Source organism: Schistocerca nitens, chromosome 6 (genome assembly GCF_023898315.1).
Source record: "Schistocerca nitens isolate TAMUIC-IGC-003100 chromosome 6, iqSchNite1.1, whole genome shotgun sequence".
In the NCBI taxonomy this organism is placed as follows: Eukaryota; Metazoa; Arthropoda; class Insecta; order Orthoptera; family Acrididae; genus Schistocerca; species Schistocerca nitens.
In genome coordinates, this window is record NC_064619.1 from 661,650,401 (window position 1) to 661,672,959 (window position 22,559).

Here is a 22,559-nt window from a genome sequence, read left to right on the forward strand (position 1 = left end):
TTAGCCGCGAAAAAGATTTCTTTCCGTTGGATTCCGCTTAGCCGAAGCTCTGAAACAGGCTCGTGTGAACTGATATAAACAAATGCTCAAAAAAGTCGACCTTGGATTCGCGGACTCCGTGTATGACATCGTGTAAGTAGGAGAATTTTGAATATATTCGTACAAGCTGCTATCCGATCTTTGGGCGTAGTCGGCTACGGCTTGTGATTCCCAAAATGAACCAAAGCCGACAAAAATAGTTCACTCGCCAAGCTTTTCCTAGCAAAAACAGAAACTGTTCTTTGGTTAGATTGGACATGTCACGACCATTGCTTCAGAGGATAGAAGAAGAGGTATTGCTGAATACCCTATATAACTATTTACTTCCCACAACTCTTCGGTTAAGTCGAGAAAAACAACCAAAAACGTTGCATTGCTTATTGCAAGACAATACACGTCTTGCAGATAATTATTGGACACAAAAAATTATCGAATTGATCTCACACTGGCCATGCTGACGTGATCTGAAAATATGAAAAGATTTTCCTCGCGCTCTCACTAGTAACAGGTTTTTATTGACTTATTTAAATCATTTAATGAAGCAACATATTTCGAGGTAGAAACCTCACTTTCAGGCTACAATGGCAATGCAAGAAACATTTGACAGAATAACACATAGATTTATTTACAGTTTTTGCAAGAACTGCGGCCGTCCTGCGAAGAAAGAGAAGGGTAGCCTAATATGATCGTTTTCAAAGCAGTTGTTCAAACAATTTTTTTCAAAAATAATCACTCACTTTCTTCATGTATTGTGACTATTGAATCACGTTACCCACTGTTTGCAAAGAACACTTAAAACTCGTCATTACAATCACTACTGCTGTTCACTAGAAATAAGTTGGCGGTCAAAACAAAGCTTGTTTCGATTTAACTATTGATGCGTTGATCTTGGTGTTATCTGTGAGTTGGAATGTCTTCTGCACAACTTGCATCTCTGATGTTCGTCGACGAGAAATATTACAATGAAAGAAAATGTGAAAATTTGACGTTAACAACGAAAATACGAAATAAATTTTAAAGAACTGCAATGATATTGCTATTGGGACACAGATTCGTATGTATTCTTAATCGTTACGTATTTTCTATTTTGGCAGTACTGAACTGAAGTTGGTGAAGAATTGCTAGTACTGGAAATCTGTCATTTCGATCAGCATCTCGTTTTTCCACTTTTCGCCATAGATGAATATTTCCATTTCCTCCAAAGATTTTCGTTTTCCAGCTCTTCTTTAAAGTGTACAGGGTGACCCAGAAGTCCGTTAACGTTTGAAAATTAAGTACTTCACAGTATAATTTAGGTAGAGCAGTAACAATTGATACACATGCTTGAAATGCGGAGAGTTTTATTGAAACCAAACAAAAGTGCACAAAATGACCAACAGGTGGTGGTTCATATGATACAAAAGCAATAATTAGCATAACAATTAATTTTTAGCAAAGACGATGTTCTTTATAAAAAATGCTCAAAATATTAGACGTCATACGATACCTGTAGTGGAAGGACTTATGAACAGCATTGTAGAAAATATCAGTAAGTATGGTGAGAAATTGCCATCGGAGTTGTCTTTTAGCATTCTCTATGAGGTCGGACGATCGCTGTGGCCTTGCAATTTCAGGTAACACCACAACCAATAACCACACGGATTGAGGTCTGGGGACCTGGTAGGTCAAATATACTCGTACACTGAAGCGCCAAAGAAACTCGTATAGGCATGCAAATTGAAGTACAGAGATATGTAAATGGGCAGAATACGGCGTTTCTGTATGAGACGACTATCTAAGACAACAAGTGTCTGGCGCAGTGTTAGGTCGGTTACTGCTGCTACAATGGCAGGTTATCAAGATTGAATTGAGTTTGAACGTGGTGTAATAGTCGGCGCACGAGCGATTGGATACAGTATCTCTGAGGTAGCGATGGAGTGGGGATTTTCCCATACGACCATTTCACGAGTATACCGTGAATATCAGGAATGCGGTAAAACATCAAATCTCCACATTGCTGTGGCCGGAAAAAGATGTTGCAAGAACAGGACCAACGACGATTGAAGAGAATCGTTCAGCGTGACAGAAGTGCAACCCTTCCACAACTTGCTGCAGATTTCAATGCTGGGCCATCAAAAAGTGTCAGAGTGCAAACCAATCAACGAAATATCATCGATATGGGTTTTCAGAGCAGAAGGCCCACTCGTGTACCCTTGATCACTGCACGACACAAAGCTTTATGCCTCGCCTGGGCCCGTGAACATCAACACTGGACTGTTGATGACTGGAAACATGTTACCTAGGTGGACGAGTCTCGTTTCAAATCGTATCGAGCGGATGGACGTGTACGGGTATGGAAATAAGCTTATGAATCCATGGACCCTGCATTGAGCAGGTGACTGTTCAAGCTGGTGAAGAATATGCAATGGTGTGGGTCATGTGCAAATGGAGTGATATGTCTAGACACACTTCTGACAGGTGACACATACGTAAGCATCCTGTCTGATCACCTGCTCCATTCATGTCCATTGTGAAATACGACGGAGTTGGGGAATTCCAGCAGGACAATGCAACACCCCACATGCCCAGAATTTCTACACAGTGTTTAAACAATTCCGCTGGCTATCAGACTCACCAGACATGACCATTATTCAGCATATCTAGGATGCCTTGCAACGTGCTGTTCAGAAGAGATGTGCACACGCTCGTACTCTTATGGGTTTATGGACAGCCCTGCAGAATTCATGGTGTCAGTTCCCTCCAGCACTACTTCAGACAGTAGTAGAGTCCATGCCACGTCATATTTCGGCGCTTCTGCGTGTACCCTAGGCCCTACATGATGTTAGGCAGGTGTACCAGCTTCTCTGGTTCTTCAACGTATGACGGACGTGGCAGCTCAGCATGCAGTCATTACCAAATTATGTGTGCAAGAGGTCTTTCACATATATAGCAATATGGGGTGGAGCGCCATCCTGCATAAAAGGTGATTATTTTTTTCTTCCTTTATTGTTACTTCACACCTTACATAAGGTGGGCTGGCAGCAGCACAGTACACTGCTCTTCAGCGACAGGTATTACAAAAGAAAAACAATGGAGACACAGAATATACAGAACATAGTGGGGGACAAAGAACAGTAGACACAGTAACGAAAAAACACGAAGCCGTTCACATGCGAAGACAACCAAAGAAACTGGTGGCACTGAACACGGACACTGATGATGGAGACGACACGTGAACGATGGAGCGTGGGCGGCGACAACACTGAGGCACAAACACGACGGCACATACACTTAAATGGTGGACGATCTCTGGCGCGCGAACGTCCACTTAACGTGTGCGAGTCCAGGGACCTGCCAAGAGGGGAAGAAGATGGTGGGGGAGGGAGGGGGGAGAGGGAGAGCAGAGACGCCAATGGCAGAGGAGATGTGGGGAGGAATGAAGGTATGGAGGGTAGGCGAAGCCTGGGGGAGGAGGGGGGAGGAGGGGAGGAGGGAGGGAAGGGGTGCCCTGAGGAAAAAACACAGGAAGTGGGAGGATCAGACAAGAGGGGTAGATGGAGGGGAGGAGGGCATCATCAGGGAGGGGGAGCTGACAGAAACTACCTTGGGAGAGGGTAAGGAGAGTGGAGAGCAGGTGGGACGTGGAAATACAGGCGCAGCAGCGTACAGGGGTGGGAGAGGATTTGAGAGACAAGTGGGTGAGGGGGATCAAGTTTACGGGAGGTGTAGAGGATCCGTCACCGTTCGAGGAAAAGGAGGAGGTGGGGGAACGGAATAAGGTCATACAGGATCCGCGTGGGGGAGGGGAGACGGATGCGATAGGCGAGGCAAAGAGCATGGCATTCGAGGATTTGAAGGGATTTGAAAAAGGTAGGAGGGGTGGAGATCCAGGCAGGGTGGGCCTCTGGGCCACCACCCTAGTGGGGGCTGCAGAGACGGAGGGAACAGAGTGAGGGAGTGGAGGGAAGGGATCAGAGGAGGAGGCGTGGGAGGAAGGAGGATGGTGAAGGGGTCCACACCCCATGTAAGGCCAGAAAGGAGCTTGGGGAGATGGAGTCGGGAGCGTGCCTTGGCTTGGATTGTCCGGAGATGGGGGTCCAGGAGAGGCGACGGTCAAGGGTGACGCCAAGGTACTTAAGGGTGGGGGTGAGGGCGATAGGATGGCCATAGATGGTGACATAGAAGTCGAGGAGGCGGAAGGAAGGGGTTGTTTTGATTACAATGATCGCCTGGGTTTTGGAAGGATTGACCTTAAGCAACCACTGGTTGCACCAAGTGGTGAGCCGGTCAAGATGGGATTGGAGAAGGTGTTGGGAGCACTGCAGGATGGGGGCAAGGGCAAGGAAGACGGTGTCATCGGCGTACTGGAGAAGGTGGATGGGGTGTGAAGGCGGCGGCATGTCAACCGTATATACAAAAGGTACAGAAGAGGGGAGAGGACAGAACCTTGGGGCACACTGGCGGAGGGGAAAAAGGTGTAGGAATCCGTGTTATGGATGGTGACGTAGGAAGGACGTTGGGAAAGAAACGACGCAATCAGATGGACGTAGTTATTAGAAAAGGCGAAGGTTTGGAGCTTGAAGAGGAGACCGGAATGCCACACACGGTCATAGGCGCGTTCGAGGTCTAGGGAGAGGAGGATAGTGGAGCGACGGGAATTGAGCTGTTCGGAGAGGAGATGAGTGAGGTGAAGGAGAAGGTCATTGGTAGAGAAGGATGGCCGAAAGCTACACTGGGTAATGGGAAGGAGGCGGTGCTGGCGGAGATGCTGGTGGATGTGTCGGGTAAGGATGGATTCCAGGACCTTGCTGAAGACCGAGGTAAGGCTGATGAGACGGTAGGAGGAGACAGAGGACGGCGGTTTGTCGGGTTTAAGGAACATCAGGATGCGTGCAGTTTTCCACATGTCGGGGTAGTAGCCGGTGGACAGGACTACATTATAGAGCCTGACCAGGGTGGAGAGGAAGGAGGCAGGAGCTTCACGAAGGTGACGATAGGTGACACGATCATGACTGTGAGCGGTGTTGCGTTTCATGTGGAGTGTAGCGATGATATCCTGAGTAGTGATGGGAGAATTGAGTGCAGTGTTGTCCAAGTACTGGAAACCAGGAGGGAGGGGAGGGACAGAGATGTCAGTTAGATCGTGGACATTCAGGAAGAGGGAGTAATCGAACTGGGGATCGTTGGGGATGGTAAAGACATTGGAGAGGTAGGAGGCAAAGTGATTAGCCTTACTAAGGTTGTCAGGGACGGGTTGATTATCATGAAGGAGAGGGTAGTAGGGGGGGGGGCTAGATCCAGAAAGGCGGTGGGAGGCTGACCAGTACTTGGACGAGTTGACAGGAAGTGTAGCATTAAGACAGGTACATGTCTGTCGCCAGTCCCGTCGTTTCTTAGCCACGAGCAAGTTTCTGATGTGTCGTTGTAGTTGCCTGTGGCGTCGTAGTGTGTCTGGGTCACACGTGTGAAGGAAGGCATGGTAGAGACAGCGGGATCCACAGAGAAGGAGGATGGCCTGTGGTGGTAAAGAAGGGTGGTGGGGGTGGATAGCGACGGAAGGGATGTGGGCCTCCACAACCTCAGACACGATCTGCTGGAGAAAGATGGCGGCATGGGTAATATCATCAGGGTGGTGGTAGGTGAAGGGGTGGCTATTGACCTCAGTAGAGAGGGAATAATCATGGACTATAGGTTGGGACACTGCCGGAGGAAGTGCACCTGTTTACAGGCACTCAGCTGTAGGATGTGCATTATAGTGCAGACACCTCTGGCAGCGGAGGGATTGAGGAGGTGAACGGGAGGGGTCGACCTTGTAACGCTGGTGGAAGAGGAGGGCACCCTCCTTCAGGAGATGGTCGACGGATGGGGCATGTTCTGAGAACACCTGCATAAGGTGGGTGGGGCCGGTGGGGTTGAAGATGCGGCGGACTGCCCGTATTTCTAAGGACACCTCCTCCTCCGTGATGGTCGGACTAAGCCGAGTGATTACATCACGGCGGTGAGGGTAGGCGGGCGATGCGGGGTTTGGGGTTGGCGGGAGGGCGATGGGGAAGGTGCAGGGGTGAGGGAGGCATTGGAGCCAAATCGAGTAATGGGGATTCAGGAGAGTGTGTGAAGGTCGGGCTGGGGAAGGAGATGAGAACGGAGTCTCGGCGGAGAGTGAGGACGGAGATGGGGGCTCCGGAAAAGTATTGGTGGAGGAGGAGCGTGAGGTTCCGGGCCTCGAGGAGGGAGGGATCAGGACGGGAGAGGAGGTATTTGTAGGAGGAGGGGGAGGAGGAGGAGGAGGAGGTAGCAGGGACAGGCAGAGAGACATCCATGGCATCCTGGGGGGGGGGGAGGGGGACGGGGGGGTCTTTTTGGGAGCAGAGGAGGCAGGGGTGCCACTGGGGTGTTTGACGGCGACTGAAGGGTGAGAGGAGGCATGTGGGACAGGAGCAACTGAGAGGTGGTGGGAAGTTGCAAGTCCTGGCGTGGATGCTGGAGCTGGCACCTTAGACGGGGATGGCGATGGTGAAGGTGATGGCGATGTTGAAGATGACGATGACGATGGTGGTTGAGGTGAGGGCGAGAGCGGGGTGTGGGCCGTGGCCCTCCGGGCCACCACCCTAGCGGGGGCTGCAGAGATGGAGGGAACAGAGTAAGGGAGTGGAGGGAAGGGATCAGAGGAGGAGGCCCGCGAGGAAAGAGCTGGGGATGAGGCGACAAAGAGCGAAGGAGAATGGAGGGTGAGAAGAGGGGGGGATGGAATGAGGGGGGGGGGGCGATTGGGCACACCACGTAATTGTGGTGGTGGCAGCAGAGGGAGAGGTGTATACTATGGCGGTAGTGGTGTCAGTGGTAGTGGTGGTGGGGGTTGACATGATTACAAGGAGGAAAGGAACAGGACAGGACAAAAACTTCAGAAGAAAACAAGGGACTCACAAAGAATGACGAAGACAGATGAAGACCGACGAAACGCCGACTGGGGCCAAAGCCCCACTCCGCTGCCGCTGGCGGGAGGCGACCACAGAGGCTGGATCGCTGGTGGGAACGCTGCAGCTGCTGCTGCCGCGAGCTGGACTGCTGCTGCTGCTGGCTGGCTGGCCCTGCAAAACCCTAACACTTCGATCAGAGGCGAATGCCACTACCGAAGGGTGGTACTGATTGCGAGGTACTGCCGGAGATGAAGGTGTTTATCAGCAGGCTCATTTTATACACGATTATGATGCGACAGCACTGACATGTTACTGTCCAGCGCCATCTGTTGGCCAGTTTTTCCATTCGTTTTTGGTTTCAATAAAACTTCATGTCATTTCAGGAATGTGGATCAATTTTTATCTAGCTACCAACGTTATTCCGTGAATTAGTGCATTTTAAAATGTTAACGGACTTACAATTCACCTTGAACAATGCTTTAAGTACGTTATCTATTGCAACACTGTATCCTGTTTTTTCCTCTCTCGACTATATGTTTCACAATAGCTGATTTGTTATTCTTATCAAGTACAAAACAGTCAATATGACTTTTAAAAGGTGTTTTAAAATTTCTATGCATTTGGCAATCAGAATGGTTTTAAATTGTTTCACATGTCTGATCACCGAATTATCTTCTTCTTCTCTTACATCAAATAAAATGTACAGGACAGTGTTTTTCAGCACTCCCAGAAGCTTTAGAATCCCTCCTAAGCCGTGTTTTTGAGGAAACAACATCAGAATGGAGAAAGTCGTTTTTATAAAAAAAATTTTTTGTAAGAAATTAAAAAATGTGTTCATGCTACATATTTTATACCTGTTAATCCCTTTGCCCTGCTCCAGAAAGAGATGTTCCTACCTGCTTTGCGATAGGTCTCCATTGTCCTCCTAGAAAGAGAAGTTATGGAGTTGGTAGGGATGGTGACTGACAATCTAGCTATGGAGTCAGAGAAGCTACTGGATGTCCCTTAGCCGAAAAACAAGAGAGAATTTTACCCCTCTTTTGTTTTCAGCAGAGAAGTGCAGTGGAGTGGAAAACATTTTGAGATTGTTTGGATGAATATCTTTAAAATTTTGATGGGTATTCAGTCAGGTGGCGTCGTCCAAAAGGCGCGATATTTTGGCAACCCAACTTCTTGCTGTCTTCAGGCGTCCTGGAGTCTGATCTCTGATAGATGGCGAATTTAAACAATCTTTACCCCCTCTCGCAGCCTCCATCTTGGCACTTCCATGTGGTCAGCAGCCGGTAGTGGGGGAAGTGCAGCGCTGGGTGGTAGGGGATGCGCGACGATTGTGATGAGTGAAGCTTGGCTCTGGGTGGTGGGGGGAGCTTGGCAGCAGGTGGTGGAGGAAGCATGGCGCTAGGTGGTGGGAGAAGTGTGGCGCCAGGTGGTGGGTGAAGCGCGGCACCCTGCGAGAGATCATAGACCACAGTCCTTCAGTGACCACGGTCGCACGTGTAAATCTGCCACCGTGATGACAGTGGGTCTTCTTCTTCACGTGTCCTGACAGGGGCGCCCCACCACTGGCCGCCTTGCTTCCCCCAGCATGGGCTGCGGACTGCAGAGAAGCGCCAAGGCGGCGGCTGCGGGGGGGATAAAGATTATATAAAGCCAGCATCCATCAGAGATATCAATTAGACACCAGGAACGCCTGAAGATGGCAAGAAGTCGGCTTGCCAAAATATCGCGCGTATTGGATGACGCCACTCGGCTGTATACCGGAGAAATTTTCAAGATTTCCATACGCTGTGAAAACCTCAAATCAAACATCTTCATCCATTCGAGTCTGTGGGTCTTAAGGTGCGTTGTTATCAGCCTGATAACACGTAACTTTCTTTCGTCCGCCTTAAGCGGAAATTTCCATGAAAAAGTTTTGCATCTTTATGCACTCGGGAGAAGTTGCATTACCGAGAAAACACACACGTACGCACACACACACACACACACACACACACACACACACACATAAATATCCACACATAAACACACACTATTCGAAACACCTAATACTTCTACATACAGCAAGTGAATAATTTTGGTACTTCTCTCCTCTAGACTTATTATTTAGAAAATAAAGAAAAAGAACTTTAAACACTGAAAATAAAGAAAAAGAACTTTAAACACTGAAGAACGTCAAGCTCTGCTCGTGTTCTTATCCTACAGATCCATTACATGACATGCAATCTTTCAGGCGTGTATGAGCCAGCACTGGGCAGATAAAGAAAAGCTCATCACTTGGTGGAGTACGAGAAATCATTTAAGAATTTGTGAACCACACGTTGCTGGCAGTGACGAAACGTACAGTTTCGGGTTATGTAAACTTTGAGCTGTGAACAGGGCGGGGGCGAGAGGCAAAGAGAGGGCAACAGACAGAAAAAGAGAGAGAAAGTGAATGAAGAATAGAGAGAAATAGAAAGAGAGGAAAAGAGAAAGGAAGAGAATGAGGTGGAGAAATAAAAAGAAATCGAAAGGAACATTCACATCTATTCTTTCCACTAATTCAGTTGCTCTGACAAGTTTTGAACTTATCTATGTCCATCTCATTTCGGTCTTCAATTCTACCTGTGTTAACAAATACGAAATTCACAAAAAAGTGTCTGCTATCTTTTTTCTCGAGACAATAGTGAGTGTTTGGTTACCCTAGGTGTAATTCAACAAATCACAAAATTATTACAACGTGCAGTGCAAACTCAATTTGTTACGTCGATATGGATCCTGAGCGTGGTAGGAACTTGACCTCTCAAATTAGCTTCAGCAGAATTATTTACAGTCATGACAGAATTTACATTACACGGTTTTCGTATTGAATAACTGAACGCCATGAACAAGTATTTTACTCAGTTTTTGTTTCACTTTATTTTAATCATAAGGAAGTTTGTGTTTCCTACTTCATTCGCTACAACTGTAATTGAAATATTTTCGTTGAGTTTCTGTTGTAGATAAAACTGTAAAGTATGTGCGGCTGCTCCTCACTGTTGCAAAATGTCAGAATTTAAAAACTACTGCAGTGATAAAAGCTTATATGTTACTTCCAAAATATGCATGCAAAAATAGGAGCTGACTAGATACATGTGATAATGTTATCAGAATGCAAAATTCTTGTATTTCTTCTTTCGCCTTTGAAATAACTAGCTTTTCCGTTCCTTGTCGCTCTGTGTCCGATAGAGAAAGTTGAACAGCGTGTAAGACCCATTCAGCACCTGAAAGAACAAAACAAAATGCTAGTTCTACAATGAAATTACTATAAGACAAGTTAGTTTTGCAACAGCACACTGAACGGTAAGGAGCAGAGTATGTAAGATGTGAAAAAGTTATATGCATTCATCATTTGAACATATACTCATCAAATGGTATTCTGTGTTAAAGAGTAATAAAAGAGGACAGCTCATCAGTAGCCTAAAAAGCGAATAATCACAAAGGAGCTTTTTTTATATTGTAAGCACTATCTAGCAGTAATTTTCAAGAGCATCGTATGAGTATGTGTGACGAAATCCTGCCACATAATGCAACCCAAGTACAGAAAGTAAGTGTAGTGTATTTCTAACGGACGAAGGAATTTTGTTCGATGAAGTTGCTAGTAGACTACTGCATTCAAGAACAACGCATGGTGAGCTGAAAACTTGTTGTACTACCATGTTGAAATGAGCGTCTCTATTCCTACTCCTCCTAGATGGGAGCTGAGGAGCGTAATCCTGTTACTTTTTGCAAAGAGAAACGTGCAGCTCCAGATTTTTAACGGAATCGGAACTGTTTGTGGGTTGGTGTGATGAACCAAACTGAAGTGTAGAAATGGCGTCGTGCACTAAAATTTGGCAGAACGAATGTTCATGATGAAAAAATGAGTGCTCGTCCGTCAGGCATGACTGATGAGATGGTGAATGAGATCGAAGCAATGACTCGTGTCATCCGTTGACTGACTTCGGACGAGAAGGAAGTTCGTGTTTACAGAAATTCCAGATCTCTTCTGCATTATTACTGAAAGACTTGATTTCCGAAAATTGTATGCGAGATGGTAGAACCCGAACACTGTTTATAAAGTACTGAAAAAGTCAAAATATTGGTAAGTGGACCTTCGGTGGGATGAATTTTTGCCATATAAAAGGACTTCTTCGTACCCACAAGCTTCCTACTAAACAAAACAGAGCTTAACATTTTCTCATTTCCACTGAATGCCAAGCCTCCTGAAGTCATATAAACCTTAATTAAATTTAGCCCTACGTTCTATCACAAAGACCGTGCAACTGAAATTTCAATACCGGACTTCAGATTAACTGCTCACAGAATGAACTTCACTAAATGCTTCTTAGCATCTTTTTTTTACAGGGTAAATTAGGTAGATTAGGTTAATGACCACATGACGTGGAATGACGTGCTGGTATGCACGTCGGGGATACGTTTAACGGAATAAGTTGATTCCAAATTGACATTTATTCACAAAATGGAGCTTTGTCCTCAGCTTCAGTAAACATTTAATGCGTATAATATCCTGACACTCTGATCTTGTATGGGGAATATGTTTGTCATTATATTAATCATCGTAATTAAGCGAGCATTAGTTTAACTAAGGAAACCAACATCGATTCAAACATTCACAGAATAACCATATGGAAATCACCATTTTATAGTTAATGCAGAGTCGCGAAACCTAGAGTGTGACACACGAAACTTAGTCGGGGGATCGTGACCAGATAAAGAAGAAAGTTGATCCTAGTGGCATCTAGTTAAATGATAGCAAAGTTATCACTCAAGAGAACATCATAATGCTTCTGATAAATGCTTCAAAAATTATAGACAGTTCCCAACACAAAAATCTAAACTTTCTCCGATCCAAAATCACTTTCAAAGTGCGCACAGAAGTGGTACGTCATTCTCACCGGACGCCAGCACAGCGACTGAATAACTCTGCATAAAAACCAGCCTGCCTCGCTCTGTGAACAGAGACAGAAAGAAACTTGGAGGGGGCAAATTGGCTAATTAACAAGACGAATTTTTCAGTGGTACCAGGCGTCTCCTCCAATCAGATGACAGCGGGTCTGAAAAAGCGCTTATCTGGCAGAACCAGTCATGGAGCTGTGCTTTAAGAAAGTCCAGGCAGACAGATGCGACTCTTCGAAAAATTAAACTCAACGGCCTTTCCCAGGCCCTGCTACAATGATGAATCAAGAAAGTCCACCTGAATTTACCAACGTGTACTCGTTTGCAATCCATGTACAGGAAGGTTGATAAGGGTTCATAGGGTTCAGAATATCAAACGTAATAAGAATAAGATAAAAATCAAATCCAATAATGATATAGGCTGCAGCAATGAATCAAAACTTGTAGCAGTACTGAATCCGATCTCAGGTCTCCTACTTACAAGGCAAATATGCTAAACACCGTCACACCGTGGCACTAGACTTACCACACCTGCTCCGATTATCTTAATACATTTGCTTCCCTGATAAAAATTATAATTCATGCCTCAGCCCATTTCGGTCATCGGTAAGGTGCTATTGTAATATTTGAGAGCCTTTGCAATATGGATCAGAATTTAGAAGAGGAACAGTAACAAGCTGAGGCGTGAATGGGAATTTGTGTCAGCGAGGGAGACGTACTAGGATAATCCGTGCAGCTGTACTAGCTGCAGTGCCGATGTATTGCAGTGTTTAGCGCATCTGCCCAGTAACCAGGAGATCTGAGTTCGAATCCTGAATGGGTGCAAATTGTAATTCATTGCTTCAGCCCACATTATTAACGTAGATAAAGGTGACACAAAAATATGTCTCAGAAGCATTAACTGTAAATGATCGATATTTAATCACTTCGGTTCCCAGAGTGATCTTCCTCTCCCATCCATCGCCCAACCCCCAGGGGGTAAAAAGTATGAGACCACGTAAGCAGAGAAAAATCACGTGAAATGTGGATTGACTGCCGCCTTTGAGTGGGCGCCAAAACAGCTCACATATCAACAGAAACTCAACGGAAATGCATGTCCACAGGAATTCAAAATGGAAGGTGAACAGTTCCTTGACTTTTGTGTGACAGACGACTAAACGTGGATGGGCCACTACATCCCCGAGACGAAGAGTTAACGTGGTGACGACGTCCATATTCATTCTCAGCGAAAAAATTCAGACTGTTGTTTCCACCAGAAACATCATGGACTGTCTTTTGCGACAGTAAAGGGAATCTCATCAATGAATTTTTGCACCAGAGGAAAACAATTAATGCTAAGCAGTACAATGGAACCTTAAAAATCTGGAGCGCGATCTAGAACAAAAGAAGGGGGACATTAAGGAAGGGAATGTGCTTGTGGCATGGTAACGCTCTTTCCCACACAAGTACGCCAGAAAGTAGCTATCGGATTCATTCGGTTGGAACATCAACAACCACTCCGCCCCGAACTCTGACATGGCAATTTCAGCTTTTCATTTTTTTTTCACCTCTATGGATTTGTTTACGGGTGGAAAAACCTTCCCTACCGACTGTGAGATCAACAGTGTCATTAAACAGTAGGCCAAAGAGGTGACAGGAGACTTTTCTGAGTGCAGCATAAACAACAACTGAGGCGTCTAGGTCGAAAAACAGTGATGTACGCTTTTGAACTTTCAAATTGTTCATTAATACAGGGTGAATCAATTAAACCTTGCATCGCAGATATTGCGGGAATGTGAAGTGCTATTGATGTGTGGTTTTCACAGAATGGATTGATGGTCAAGGGCTACCACTATTATAATAAACAGACTGTAGTAATACTTAGAAACTGTATTTTCCTGCAAACATACTAAATGTAGGGTGTTTGTTGCAGGATTCCAGTGTGGGTCGTTTACGAGGTATTGTACACTCCTGGAAATGGAAAACAGAACACATTGACACCGGTGTGTCAGACCCACCATACTTGCTCCGGACACTGCGAGAGGGCTGTACAAGCAATGATCACACGCACGGCACAGCGGACACACCAGGAACCGCGGTGTTGGCCGTCGAATGGCGCTAGCTGCGCAGCATTTGTGCACCGCCGCCGTCAGTGTCAGCCAGTTTGCCGTGGCATACGCAGCTCCATCGCAGTCTTTAACACTGGTAGCATGCCGCGACAGCGTGGACGTGAACCGTATGTGCAGTTGACGGACTTTGAGCGAGGGCGTATAGTGGGCATGCGGGAGGCCGGGTGGACGTACCGCCGAATTGCTCAACACGTGGGGCGTGAGGTCTCCACAGTACATCGATGTTGTCGCCAGTGGTCGGCGGAAGGTGCACGTGCCCGTCGACCTGGGACCGGACCGCAGCGACGCACGGATGCACGCCAAGACCGTAGGATCCTACGCAGTGCCGTAGGGGACCGCACCGCCACTTCCCAGCAAATTAGGGACACTGTTGCTCCTGGGGTATCGGCGAGGACCATTCGCAACCGTCTCCATGAAGCTGGGCTACGGTCCCGCACACCGTTAGGCCGTCTTCCGCTCACGCCCCAACATCGTGCAGCCCGCCTCCAGTGGTGTCGCGACAGGCGTGAATGGAGGGACGAATGGAGACGCGTCGTCTTCAGCGATGAGAGTCGCTTCTGCCTTGGTGCCAATGATGGTCGTATGCGTGTTTGGCGCCGTGCAGGTGAGCGCCACAATCAGGACTGCATACGACCGAGGCACACAGGGCCAACACCCGGCATCATGGTGTGGGGAGCGATCTCCTACACTGGCCGTACACCACTGGTGATCGTCGAGGGGACACTGAATAGTGCACGGTACATCCAAACCGTCATCGAACCCATCGTTCTACCATTCCTAGACCGGCAAGGGAACTTGCTGTTCCAACAGGACAATGCACGTCCGCATGTATCCCGTGCCACCCAACGTGCTCTAGAAGGTGTAAGTCAACTACCCTGGCCAGCAAGATCTCCGGATCTGTCCCCCATTGAGCATGTTTGGGACTGGATGAAGCGTCGTCTCACGCGGTCTGCACGTCCAGCACGAACGCTGGTCCAACTGAGGCGCCAGGTGCAAATGGCATGGCAAGCCGTTCCACAGGACTACATCCAGCATCTCTACGATCGTCTCCATGGGAGAATAGCAGCCTGCATTGCTGCGAAAGGTGGATATACACTGTACTAGTGCTGACATTGTGCATGCTCTGTTGCCTGTGTCTATGTGCCTGTGGTTCTGTCAGTGTGATCATGTGATGTATCTGACCCCAGGAATGTGTCAATAAAGTTTCCCCTTCCTGGGACAATGAATTCACGGTGTTCTTATTTCAATTTCCAGGAGTGTATTTTGAAAAGTTTCCACAACCTGCGTTGTTGTTAGGTACGATGTTGCTATCTTTGCTGACATATTGTGCTTGTGTGTTTTATAAACGCATTGCCAGTTGTCAGTCGTTAGTGTGTGCCAGTCCAAGCAATAGGTCGTGTGTGGACGATGGGATTTACCAACGCGGCAAAAGCCGACATGGTCATGTTGTATGGATAGTGTAGGAAGAGCGCAGTTCGTTCTTGGACGATGTATGCGGGTATTCCAATAGACGTCAACCATCTTGGCAGTTATTTAAAAAGCGTCTTCAACTAGCTACTCGAAAGTGGTAGCGTGACACCTAGGCAACGTAACAGAAGGAAACACGTGACGACAGATGCAGTTTATCGGCACGTTAGCTCCCGCGCAATCGTACTAGGAAGTGGCATGACTCAGGAAAATGTCCTACGAATTCTCCATCGAAATAGGTTTCATTCCTATCACATTTCTCTTCATCAAGAGCTCCATGAAAATTATTATGAGAATCATGTGAACTTCCGTGCTGTATCATGTATCTTGTCGAGTGATGAAACCAAATTTACTAATCATGGCCAGGTAAACCGCCGAAACTTGCACTATTGGTCTGTTGACAGTTCTCGCTGGCTTTGTCAGGTGGAACGTCAGCGTCCGAGGAGTGTAAACGTGTAGTGCGGGATAATGAATCATCAGGTCATAGGCTCGTTTGTCAGAGACAGAACACTGAACGTGCACAAGTATCGCAACCTTCTGAAAGGCCGTCTTCCACGGATGCTCGCAGACGTTCTCTGCAGACTGGAAGGAACCTGTAGTACCAATATGATGGCTGCCCAGCCCATAGCGCACAATATGCTACAGCATGTCTTTACGAACTGTTTCCAAATCGTTGGATTGGACGCAAAGAACATGTACCTCGGCCGATCTGTTTACCGGATTTGGCGCCTGTAGACTTTTTTCTGTGGGGAACGCTGAAAGACGCTGTCTACAAGGACATACACCCGATGAGAGGCAGCAACTTATTCCTGTAGCCCTCTCGGACATCTCCACTGAAATGTAGCAGTCGTTCCGTACCGTCCTGGAAGCGTGTACTGGCGCTGCCGGTGGTCATTTTGGACACAACCTGTCAAGTTCAATTGTCTCTTTAGTCGCCAGAATCCAGATGATGTATGTATGCACTTGAGTTGTTTGCTACCACAGGTATTGTACAATGGTCGGTATGGGAACTTTTCAAAATACGACACGCTCCAGAATCCTGCAACAAACGCCCTACTTTATGTACGGCAATGTCAATAGGCATTGTTCCACGTAAAAAAGTGTATGTTTGCATAATACACTTTCTAATTATTATTACAATTTGTTGATTGGCTAACAATATGATTAAAAATGAATCACTTCGGTTCCCAGACTCCACTTCCTGCCCCCCTCCACCCGATCCCCCACCCCCCACCCCCGGGGTCTTTCCATCCTGTCAAAACCACACATCAATAGCGCTTTCAGTTGCCTCAATATTTGCGGCGTAAGTTTGAAAGTATACACACAGGGTAAATCAATTCAAGTTTTGTAAGAAAGAACATTGTGCCAGAGATGGTCAAAATGTGGCATCGATTGTGTAGTAGCGTCGCTGTTCAACAACGATCGCTGATGGGTAATGTGTTAGACTAACTTTATTTTGAGAGATGTATAGAGGACATCAAGTGTAAAGACGTATCTGATGTGTGCTGGATATATCCTTACTCGCTACGGGCAGCAACTAGTTTATTTGCAAGATATTATGCTGTTAGCTAACTGTAAAATGAATCTCAACGGAAGTTGGAAATAATTAAGGTAAAGAAAGTTGTTTTGTTACTAATGCAATGCGCGTATTCATAAGGGATTGATTAAGACAATGTATAGCACTCACATCCATTCATTTTGTAAAGCTAATTGTTAATGTACAATCAGTTTATTGACTCTGTCAATATTAAATGTTATTAATTTTCAAAGAACCAAAATACAAGTTTTAAAGGTGGTGCCACATTGTTACTAACCGAAAACCAATACCACTTCCCAGATCCATGTCATTTTTGATTAACTATTTCTCCGAAGAAGTTATTGTCTCAGCCATATTCGATTTAATTAAAATGTATGCTAAGCAACAGTCTTGTATAATAGCTGTTTGCTAACTACAAAATTTAAAGTACTAACAGAGAGCACTCCGAGGGGACACCATTCATTAAGCACAGGGACTATTATTTTACAAACTGATTAAGTTTTGTTTTATTTCCAGGGTCAATTTGAAGTCAATAGTGTTGCATCAGATTCAGTTTTGTATTACGTAAATTCATGCAGTTTTAGTTTCATTTAAAGTTATTGACAGTTAACAACTTTACACTTCGCAGCTAAATTAACTTCACATTCTCGTAGACATGAAAGTTCAGTACAGAGCGAAGTGACAAGATAAAATAAACGTTCACATGCCGTTCCTGTTCTAACGATTGTGTTTCAAATTACAGTCAGTAACGTAATTTCAGTCATATATGAAACGTACATGTTTCACGTTTTAGGTGACGCGCCGTGCTTAATGCTTTTTGAATTGAAAACTATTGAACACTCTTAACTTTTGGACACGCCTCGTATGACGACCGTTACTGTAATCGTAGAAGGCAGCTTACGGCAGCCGAATGCAGGGAAATGCTGGGAGTAGTGTGCGCCTCAGACCTGCACGAACGTGGGCTTGGACAGCACGCGCATCTTGCCCACGGTGATGCTGAGCGGCTGCGAGGCGCGGACCATCAGGATGGAGACCGTCCTCCGGAAGGAGGCGTCCGCGCCGGTCCACCCGCTGCTGTACACCGCCTCTGGCAGCTGCTCGCTCTGCACACGAGACACAGTACGTTACTGCTGGCCGCGTGCACTGACGAACCAAATCAGACACACACAGTGGTTACGGTTACTACTAGCCACACCACAAGTTGGGAAACGGGGCAAAATTCCTAGTAGTTTACTGTCGAGTTGAGATTTTTACAATTTTTTATTTGTATCTTACAGAAACTAGAAGTACGGCAATAAACAGCCTTTTAAACACGCCACTAACGGGAATCAAGTAATTTATAACAATACAACAATTAAAAATTATTTTTTTAAAAAGCACAGAAGCTAGCATTACGGCAATAAACAACCTTTTAAAACACGCCGCTAACGGCAATCAAGTAATTTATAGCAATACAACAGTTTAAAATTTAAAAAAAAACACAGAAGCTAGCATTACGGCAATAAACTACCTTTTAAAACACGCCGCTAACGCCAAAGAAGTAATTTATAGCAATACAACAATTAAAAAAATTAAAGAACGTTAGTAAACAGGCTACTAAAGTAAATACAGAACTTTGTTAATAAAGTACGGTGAGGTAGTGAAGTTACCAACACCGCCATTAAAAAAATTAAATAGGTCTCAGCACACACACGATTAATGGCAATAAAAGGAATTTACAGACTTGGAGGAATTTAAAAAAATTTTAAACAAAAGTGTCCTGGGATATCATTAGAACATAACAGATAGGACGGACCCGTGTAAGGCGGCCACAAATCACCCACTCAGGGATGCTCAGGCTAGACAGAATACTGACCAATTTAAATACGCCCGTAAACACAATTGCCACTCTCAGGCTGGTCACTGCACCGACTTTCAGCCAGCGAAAACTTGTTATAAGATGGCTTAACTTGCTGACAGAATTAGAGCTAACATCGTGCAAGGAAACATTACACCACACAGTCCTGAATGAGCGACCACATGATCAACCAACAAGAAGCATGAATTTGCTCATAACCCACGTCAGAATAGCGGAACAATTAAACTGCCCAAAACTACACCTCCCATCGGACAGTAACGAGAGGAGGAGGAAAGATCACTGTCTTCAATTACACCGGTGCCGGGGACAGGAAACCCGGTCGCCGGAGGCCACAAGGCAGAAGAGACGCTAGTTACATAAAATTATTACTTAATGATTGTGGTGCACCCCCAGACACCACACTTGCTAGGTGGTAGCCTTTAAATCGGCCGCGGTAAGTTAGTATACGTCGGACCCGCGAGTCGCCACTATCAGTGATTGCAGACCGAGCGCCGCCACAAGGCAGGTCTAGTCAAGAGAGATTCCCCAGCACTCGCCCCAGTTGTACAGCCGACTTTGCTAGCCATTGTTCACTGACTACATACGCTCTCATTTTCAGAGACGACAGTTTAGCAAAGCCTTCAGCTACGTCATTTGCTACGACCGAGCAAGGCGTCATATTCACTTACTATATGTCTTCTGAACAGATAATATTGTAAATCATGTACCGTAAAGAGCGACGTTCATCATTAATGGATTAAAGTTAAGTATCAAACTAATTATGTCCGCTTTCTGAATTCTAATTCCTTGTCATGTTCCAGACCTCACGCCAGTATAGTTCTTCCCTCCTCACGCCAGCCTGCGTGAGCTAAAACGCGTGCATTTCGGCCTCCTCTAGTAACACGGTGTTGGCTCTTCAGCCAACACAAGAATGATTGAACCTTCCACGAACTTAACTTGCAATTATGCTCGAACAGGCAGTACACGACCTCCGATGGCAAGGATCCACACATCCGACCGCGCACGCGTCGCCAGCGTACCCAACACGCCACGGTCACGCGACAACACGCTCTGTCACCGGAGTTCACATCTTCTCTGCCACGTTGACGGGTAGTGACCGCTCCTTCATGTTAGGTGTCTCCTTTTAAACTCCAGTATTGAAACGGAGGATTTAAAGAAGCTTGTTAACGTCCCACCAAGGCGAAATGAACAGCAACTAATCGTGGGGCGATTCTGTATACAACCAACATGCGGGGAGCTCTTCCGTCAACTCGACCCGCTCGTTACACACAACCGACATACATCACGTGGCGACTCGGTACAACCGACCACGTCTGCTTCGCGCTGGAGAGCCACACTGCCCTCCCGTGTCCACCACACTCTCACTGCGCGCAACCCCGTACTTCCGCGCCACCACACGAGGTTACCACCGGTCAAAGATTTCACTTCCTCCATAGCAGTTTCCCGAAGGCAAAAACGCATATATCGTTAGCAGAGGGAAAAGACAACAAAGCAGCCACTTAATGACAGACAACATATCAAATAAACATGTGAGGGGAAGAAAAGGAAAACAATGCAATCTAAACACAAGGTGTAGCACGAGTCGATACACGGCTGAAAATCATTGTGACCACTTTCCACCGCGGCTCTGGTGGCGTTGTGGCCGCAGTGTTGCCGACTCTCCAAAACGAAATATGCTGCGGTGACGAAAGTCATGGGATAGTGATAGGCACATATACACTGAAGAGCCAAAGAAGTAGTGCTGGAGGCAACTAAAACTATTAATTCTGCAGGGCTGCCTGTAAATCTGTGAGAGTATGAGGGGGTGGAGATCACTTTTGAACAGCACGTTTCAAGGCATCCCAGATATGCTCAGTGATGTTCACGTCTGGGGAGTTGGTGGCCAGATGAAGTGTTTAAACTCGGAAGAGTGTTCCTGGAGCTAATGTGATAAAATTCTGGATGTGTGGGGTGTCGCATTGTCTTGCTGGAATTGCCCAAGCCCGTCAGAGTGCACAATCGACATGAATGTTGTTGTTGTTTTTGGGGAAGGAGACCAGACAGCGAGGTCATCGGTCTCATCGGATTAGGGAAGGACGGGGAAGGAAGTCGGTCGTGCCCTTTGAAAGGAACCATCCCGTCATTTGCCTGGAGCGATTTACGGAAATCACGGAAAACCTAAATAAGGGTGGCGGACTCGACATGAATGGATGTAGGTGATCAGACAGGATGCTTAAGTACGTGTCACCTGTCAGAGTCGTATCTAGACGTATCAGGGGTCCCATATCACTCCAACTGCCCACACCCCACACTATTACAGAGATTCCATCAGCTTGAACAGTACCTTACTGGCATGCAGGGTCCATGGATTAATGAGGTTGTCTCCATACCCATACACGTCCATCCGCTCGATACAATTTGAAACGAGACTCGTCCGACCAGCAAGAATGTTCGTCATCAACAGTCCGATGCCAGTGTTGGCAGGCTCAGGCGAGGCGTAAAGCTTTATGTCGCGCAATCATCAAGGGTACAGGAGTGGGCCTTCGACTCCGAAAGCCCTTATCGATGATGTTTCATTGATTGATTCGCACGCTGACACTTGTTGACGGATCAGTGTTGAAACCTGCTGCAATTTGCCGAAGGGCTGCACTTCTGTCATTTTGAACGATTCTCTTCAGTCGTCGTTGGTCCCGTTCTTACAGGATCTTTTTCCGGCCGCAGCGATTTCGGAAATTTGATTTTCTATCAGATTCATGACATTCACACTACCCTCGTGAAATGGTCGTACAGGAAAATCCCCACTTCATCGGTACCTCGGAGATGCTGTGCCCCACTGCGCGTGCGCCGACTGTGCCACCACATTAAAACTCACTTAAATCTTGATAACGTTCCATTTTAGCAGCAGTAACCAATCTAAAAACCGCGCCAGACACTTGATGTCTTATACCGGTGTTGCCGATCGCAGCGCCGTATTCTGCCTGTTTACATATCTCTGTACTTGAATGCACATGCCTACACCAGTTTCTTTGGCGCTTCAGTATGCAAATAGCGGTAGTATCGCGTACGCAAGGTATAAAAGGACAGTACATTGGTGCAGCTGTCATTTGTGCTCAGGTGATTTGTGTAAAAATGTTTCCTACGTGATTTTGGCCACATGGCGTAAATTAACAGACTTGAACGCGGAATGGTTGTTGGTGCTAGACACATAATTTCGGAAATCCTTAGGGAGTTCACTGTTCTGAGATCCACTGTGTCAAGAGTGTGCCGAGGACACCACATTTCAGGCATGATCTGTGACCACGGAAAACACAGTTTCCGACAGCCTTCACTTGACGACCGAGAGCAGCGGTGTCTGCGTAGAGTTGTCAGTGCTTATAAACACGTAACACTGCGTGAAATAACCAAAGAATTCAATGCGGGACGTACGACGAACGTATCCCTTGGTGCCTTTGCTAACAGCTTGACATCATCTGCAGCGCCTTTCCCGGGCGTGTTACCATATCGGTTGGACCCTAGACGACTGGAAAACCATGGCATGGTCAGATGACTCCAAATTTCAGTTGGTAAGGGTTGATAGCAGGGTGCATGTGTGGCGCTGACTCGACGGAGCCACGGAGCCAAGTTCCCAACAAGATATTGTGAAAGTTGGTGGTGACTTCAGACTGGTATAGGCTGTGTTTACATGGAATGGACTCGATCCACTGGATGTTCGGCTACTTGGAGACCGTTTGAAGCCCTTCATGGATGTTATGTTCCGAAAC

General features: G+C 46.4%; 1 protein-coding gene across 1 annotated transcript in view; it reads right to left on the minus strand.

The window, feature by feature from the left end:
• Positions 1 to 9,936: 9,936 nt before the first annotated feature.
• The window catches only part of LOC126263560 (putative odorant receptor 71a), a 92,176-nt gene continuing 79,553 nt past the window's right edge, over positions 9,937 to 22,559 (minus strand). Inside the window, exons 5-6 of the mRNA XM_049960653.1 lie at positions 17,909 to 18,064; positions 9,937 to 10,174 (exon numbers count right to left, since the gene is read on the minus strand). Of these exons, the coding sequence (XP_049816610.1) occupies positions 10,103 to 10,174; positions 17,909 to 18,064 (228 nt within the window). The 3' untranslated portion in view covers positions 9,937 to 10,102. The remainder of the gene's footprint in view (positions 10,175 to 17,908; positions 18,065 to 22,559) is intronic.